Source organism: Mustela erminea, chromosome 13 (genome assembly GCF_009829155.1).
Source record: "Mustela erminea isolate mMusErm1 chromosome 13, mMusErm1.Pri, whole genome shotgun sequence".
NCBI classification, from domain to species: domain Eukaryota; kingdom Metazoa; phylum Chordata; class Mammalia; order Carnivora; family Mustelidae; genus Mustela; species Mustela erminea.
In genome coordinates, this window is record NC_045626.1 from 64,458,124 (window position 1) to 64,464,664 (window position 6,541).

The window sequence follows — 6,541 nt, forward strand, 5'->3', positions numbered from 1 at the left end:
CCCTGGAGACTCGGGGCGCACAAAGCTCCCGTGCGTGTGGTGGAATGGGCTGGGGCTTCATCTATGTCACCAGCTGTGAACTCCTGGTGGGGGGGGCAGGGGCCATGTGCTCTGTAAACCACCGTAGCCCCAACTCCGGGCACACACATCCGTGACTAAATGAAAGGACTAACAAAGAAACGAAAGGCAGATTTCTGGCCACCACGGGAAGGACAGCTTCCACAAGGTGCGTGGGCCCGGGACGCCAGAGCCCGAAGTCGCGCCAAAGTCCGCCCGTGATGACGTCACTAGTCGAAGAGGGCTGCGGCGGCGCAGGCCTACGGTGATGTCACCAGTCGGGAGAGACGCGCGGCAGCACGGAGGCGGGGCTTCCGCCGGCGCTAGCGTCACAGGAGGCGGGGCCGCGACCGCCCTAAGGGCGCGGGGTGGGGGGGGTATCGTGCGGCGGTCACGTAGCTCAGGTTCCCGGGCTGCAGCGGGAGGCGCGTCGGTTAGTTCCCGTGCACCGGTCCCCGCCGTTTTTCCGCCAGCATGCCGATGTTCGTAGTAAACACCAACGTCCCCCGCGCCTCCGTGCCGGACGGACTCCTTTCCGAGCTCACTCAGCAGCTGGCGCAGGCAACCGGCAAGCCGGCCCAGGTTTGCCGGGAGGGAACAGGGACAGGGGGTGCTCGCTGGATGAGGTGGTCCCGGGCCTGGGGATGGGGAGGTGGGGGCGGGGGAAGCGATTCCGGGTTGAGGCGAGGCTCTGGACGCGGATGGGGTGGGGGAGTAGGGTTGCCGCCTGATCGCTCCCTGTCTCCCCACAGTACATCGCGGTGCACGTGGTCCCAGACCAGCTCATGGCCTTCGGCGGCTCCAGTGAGCCGTGCGCTCTCTGCAGTTTGCACAGCATCGGCAAGATCGGAGGCCCGCAGAACCGCTCCTACAGCAAGCTGCTGTGCGGCCTACTGGCCGACCGCCTGCGAGTCAGCCCGGATAGGTGCGTGGGGCGGCTGGGGGCACGACGGTGGGGGGAGGGGGAGGCGCGCGCTTGGTGCGGGGTGGGGGCGCAGCCGGTTGAGCCTGGCCTCCACGACCCGCAGGATCTACATCAACTACTACGACATGAACGCGGCCAACGTGGGCTGGAACGGCTCCACCTTCGCCTGAGCGCCACGCCTGCCCAACCCCCGCCCGCACCAGGCCCTGCTACCCGCAATGTTGTGTCCACTTCGCCCCCCACCCCCACAGCGACCCCCACATCCAAGTCCGGACAAATAAATGGTTTGGAGGCTGCATCTGCCTCTCGGGCTTCCTTGGTTTTTGGACAAGTGAGTGCAGGGCTGGGACAGTGACCTGGGAACGGGCTGGGATGGTTGCCTCCCTGGGAATCTACTCTTAGGGTCTTTTCTCCTAGCTCTAACCCCCTTTGCCCCATCAGCGGCTCCAGCCTTGTTGGCATCCTGCCTTGGGCCACAGACTCAGGAATCAGAATCACATCGGAGCTTGCGGCTCTGCCCTCCCAGGGCAGGTTCCTGACTCCGCCCTTGGCGGGAACCCAGACTTAAATCCGTTCGTGCCCACAGGGGCAGGGCCACCACCAGGGCTCTGACTGCCAGAAGAGTGGGAGGGAGAGGTGGGGATCAACAGCTGATTGGCCTGAGGGGGGTTTAAGAGCCAGCCACGTCTGGACCTTTTCTCCTAGCCCCACCTTCCCGGGTACCCCGGGAGAGAAGGCCCTCTCCCCGTGGCACAGGGTCAAACCTTGCTAGGCTGGTGTCCTAGTTTCTTGACCTAGAAAGTCCCGTTCTGGAACTTTGGGACAGTTTTCCGGTGGGGGTGGGGAGGTGCCCAGGAGGCAGAGTCCTTGGTTATCTTGCCCTCTCTGCCCCCAAATTTGTGCCTGGGTTCTGCTGTCCTCTGGCACACAGTTCCCAGAGACAACACCCGGTCTGTAGTTGTGGTGCCTTTCACGTTTTACGGAACCATGGCTCTGGAAAGCCTTCAGGTGTTAGTCAACCCTGCTAGATATTGAAGGTCTTGGCCCTGGGGACACTGTCCACAACAAAATCAGTATCGAGGCCCAAAGTGACTGGATTCTTAACTGGTTCAAAGCCCCTTCAGCCAAGGCCAGGGGCTCCCTTGTGGGGGTGAGGATAGGACAGTAGGTAACTCTGCCCCCACGCTTGGGGCTTCAGCTGCCATGCTGCTTCCCAGAGCCGGTGCCTTCGGACTAGAATGCCTTGGTAGCCCACAGTGTGTGACGTCTCGTGTTCTGTGGCTGCAACTCCTTCCAGGTGAGACGCAGCCACTAGCACTAGGAGTTCATGTACCCGGAGTTGGCCCTAGGACCATCTCAGCCCTTCTGTACTGCTTGGCCTGTGGGAACCGTCAAGTTAATTTCCCCTGCTTGTACAGGGAGAGGGCTCCTCTGGCCACATGAGCCCCATCCCTGGGGGCTCCAGAGACGTGGGGGCCTCACTTCTGGACTCCTGCTGACTAAGCCTTTGGGACCCCTTGCTCTTTCTTGCTCAGCCTCTATGTAAACCAGCTTAATCTTCGATGGAAGAGATGGTTTTTTTAAAAACGGAATTTAAGTGAATTTACTTTTGAAAGCTGAGGGGCTTTGAGGGAAAGGGTTGCTGCCAGGCCAAGCCTTTGGAAGCTGTCACTGCCTTTCTGACATTGGCAGTGAGGAACAGGCCTGCCTTTGAGCCACAGGCAGTGACAAGGGCTGCCTTGTGTGTTGTACAGAAGCCTGGGGCCTGTAGTTGCCGTGGGTTCCTTCCTTGAGTTGGCTCCCAGTGGTCTATCCCCCGCAGCACCCACTATCTCTGGATGAGTCACCCTTGTGGCGTCACCATGAACATCACTGTGCCCATCCCAGGCTTCAAGCAGAGGATGAGTCATTTTCTCCTCTGATTATGGCAAAATAATCAGACCTCAGAACAACCCAGGCCCCAGAGCTATGGAGCTGGGCAGCTGGCACTTTACGCATGAATCCACTCCCCCGCCTGCCCTCTTCCTCTCCCATCACGGAAGTTTTGGGAGTTTGCCCATCCTCACTTAACTAGCTTACTAGTCAAGATGCCTAAGGACTGCTCTGCTTCGCAGTCTAGGTCCTGCAGCCCCATGTCAACTTCAGCCCCAGACAGCGAGGATTTACTCCCAGAAGAACAGTAGTAGTGATATTTGGGGTCACGTTTTAAAAGAGGAAGGAAAGTGGTGCCTGAGTGGCTCAGTGGTTAAAGCCTCTGCCTTTGGCTCAGGTCATGATCCAAGGGTCCTGGGATCGAGCCCCGCATCGGGCTCTCTGCTCAGGAGGGAGCCTGCTTCCCCCTCTCTCTCTGCCTGCCTCCCTGCCTGCTTGTGATCTCTGTCCAATAAATAAATAAAATCTTAAAAAAAATAATAAAAATAAAGGAGGAAGGAAAGTCACGGATTCAAGGGAATCTGGAAGGGTGTTTGCCCATCTTTGGGGGTGGGGAGGGCAATCTTCTCTTCCACAAAGATCTCTGAGGGTCTTGTTCCAGCTGCTTCAGTGAAAGGGCTGGTGAGCCCCACATCTATGTCCGTGCAGGGTTTGGGGCATGGGGCAGGGGTGGGGCACGGGGATGGCAGCATGGCTCCAGCTAAAGCCAGAACCTGGCTTGTGAGCTGGGGCCTCCTTCATGGATCCAAGCACCTGCTGCTCCCACCCCGGCCCTGGCCTTTGTCACAACCCCTCAAGCTCCCTTGTGTTCCCAGTTCCCGACACAGAATCTCCATCTTCTGCTTCTGGCTCTGTGTGAACCTGCCATTTGTGTCTCCCTCTTAAATCCTGAACTATACCTGGTCAGGAGTGTGCAGGGTCATGGGTCTCTGCGAGTATGGGGCCCAACTCCCTCCTTTAACAGATGACACTGACCCCAGCTTTCCTGGGTATGTCAGTGCTGGCCTGGCCACCTCACAGGACTCACCCACACATTACCCCCTAGTACCCCCAGTTGGGTTCACCTTATGGTATCTCATGAGCAGTGGGGGTCTCCTGGGGCAGAAGGGGCATAGGAGACAGGCTGGCCCCCTGCTGTGTTTGGGAAGGCTGAAGCCAACATCCAGGAGAGCTGAGGACAGCCTGCTAGCCGCCGCCCCCTCCATCGCCCAAGAAACGGGAGTGTCAGGCTCTCAAGTCAGCTGGGACATCAAGGAAGTGGCTCCTTGGAATCCATGGAAAAGGTGGGGCATCTGTGAGTCAGGAACCCCACTGTTGCTTCTGCGCACCATGCTCCCAAGTCCCCTGGAACCAGTAATTGCCCTTATGCCAATGAAGGCTACTGCTGCATCCCATTTAAGCCATATCCCGTTCCCCAACCCAATCATGCCCTGGTCAGCCCAGTTTATTACAAAGTGTGGGCTCCAGTCCCATTGAGCAGCCTGTCCCTTCCTTAAAGCCCAGTGGCTGCCCCAGGGCATCCTTGAAAAAAGTTGCAGAAACTCATTTCCAAATAATACTTCAAAGTGAGGTACAGAAGAGCTTGGGGGCTGGAAGGGGAGCACAGTCGGCCTCCTGCTCTCTCTCATCGCTCCAGTGGTACCATGTTATCTGCCAGTGAAAACCTGACTGGAGAGAAGGCTGGCCCTGACAGCCTCCTACCTCACCTTGCGTGGGGGCTGTTCCTTCTGCATGGAATGCCTGCCTCCCATCTGCCCACTCAGAGCCCCACACCATGCCTTCCTGGAAGGAAGCCCTCCCTGAGGCCAGTGCAGGACGACATCAAGGCCCCTCTACTTCGGCCCATGCCTTGTGAGCTGGGGTTTCCCTTCCTGTATCCCCCAGCAGCCTATGTGCATTGGGAGGCACCTGCTCCCAGCTCTGACTTTTTGGGCCCATGCCGCGGGTCTGGAGAGCCTGGCAACGCAGGCTTTCTCCCCAGCCTTCCACCCTGTCATCCCCACTCCACCCCCCAAATGCCTTCATTGCAGAAACCCCACTGCTCCCTCCCCCAGCCTCAGCTGAGACCCTGCCTCGGGCCCACCTCCCCTCCACCCTCTACCACTTCCGGGAGCCTGATCCCCGGGAGGTGGTTAGACTTGAGGGCGTGCCTGACCTCCTTGACTCTGGGCGTCACTTTCCCCCTCTGTGAAATGAAGGGATTCACCAGATGTCCTTCCTACATATTCCCTCAACCTTGGAGCATGACTGGAGCAGCTCACAGCCGGTGACCTTGGACATAATGCAGATGGCCAAGGGAGGGGAAGGGGCAAGCAGGTGCCCTATGCCTGTACTTGGGTCTTAATACAATTGTGAAGCCCCTTCCCTGGGTGGGCTTAGAAAAGACCAGGGGTGATATGGGCAGGTATCTTCAAGGTAGGCCCCCATCCAGAGCCTGGAAGTGAAGGAGGGGGAAGGCTGAAAAGGGAAAGCACATGGCCTTGGCAGGAATGCAGCTGAAAAGTTCACTATGGACACCAGCCCACACCGAGGGGCCCACCAACCACAGAAGCTGGTGGGTCAGATCATGGGGCTACCCCACCGCCTCTAAAGCAGTAGGTAGAAATAGTGCGGTCTTCCCGAGGTGGGAGTGGGGGGTCAGCTGACACCCCACCCCCCAGAGGTTAGGAAGTTTCCAAAGTTTCTGGACTACTGTCTTCCTTGACTTCTTGCCCCCACCCGGCAACTAAGTGTTGGACCCCCAAACCGTGTTTCTGTAAAGGTTTCTCTGGCCCGCCCAGCTCCCTTCCCAGCTGAGCAGTGCCAAACCAGGCCCCAACCCTCCAGGCCTCCCAAGGAGAATTCCAGAACTAGAGGGAAGGGGGAGGGGAGGGGTGCAGCACAGTGCACACCCACCAGCCATTTGCCCAGATTTCCCCTCCTTGTTTTTTTTTTTTTTTTTTTTTTTTTTAAAGATTTTTATTTATTTATTTGATAGACAGAGAGAGATCACAAGTAGGCAGAGAGGCAGGCAGAGAGAGAGGGGGAAGCAGGCTCCCCGCTGAGCAGGGAGCCCGACGTGGGGCTCGATCTCAGGACCCTGAGATCATGACCTGAGCTGAAGGCAGAGGCTTAAACCACTGAGCCACCCAGGCGCCCCTTTCCCCTCCTTGTTAAGTGAGCCCACCTCTCTTCTGTGTTTGAAGTGCACATAAAAGAGACCAAAAGTTGTGAGTTTTCAGAAATTGGCTCTGTCCCCTGGAACCTTGGTCTCCATCTCGGAACAATGGGGTCTGGCCTCAATATTCCCATAGGTCTAACACCGAAGACATCCAGACGGGGCCCCATATCCAAAAGCTACAGGTGAGAAGTCTCAGCCCCCTCGTCTCCCTATGATTGCATCTCCCCTTCCCCCAGTGACCTGGTTTCCTATGTACCTAATTTTATTCTCATTTTCATCAGTGATAATCTTTACAGTGACTCAAATTCAAAGCATTCCGAGGATCCCCAGAGAGAGGTTTCCCTCCCACTCCCTCCCTCACAGGATTACCCTCTCAGATCCCCCCCCCATATTTTATGCATATTGGAAGCAAATATGTACAGCATATTCTAGTCTAATTGTGCATTTTCCTTTTTTTTTTTTTCCAC

The 6,541-nt window shown here is 57.4% G+C and overlaps 1 protein-coding gene across 1 annotated transcript; it reads left to right on the plus strand.

The window, feature by feature from the left end:
- Positions 1-426: 426 nt before the first annotated feature.
- Positions 427-1,280, plus strand: MIF (macrophage migration inhibitory factor). The gene is made up of 3 exons (XM_032310832.1): positions 427-639; positions 810-982; positions 1,086-1,280. Exons 1-3 carry the CDS (start codon positions 532-534, stop codon positions 1,150-1,152), a joined length of 348 nt encoding a protein of 115 aa, XP_032166723.1. The 5' UTR covers positions 427-531; the 3' UTR covers positions 1,153-1,280.
- The last annotated feature ends 5,261 nt before the right edge of the window (positions 1,281-6,541 follow it).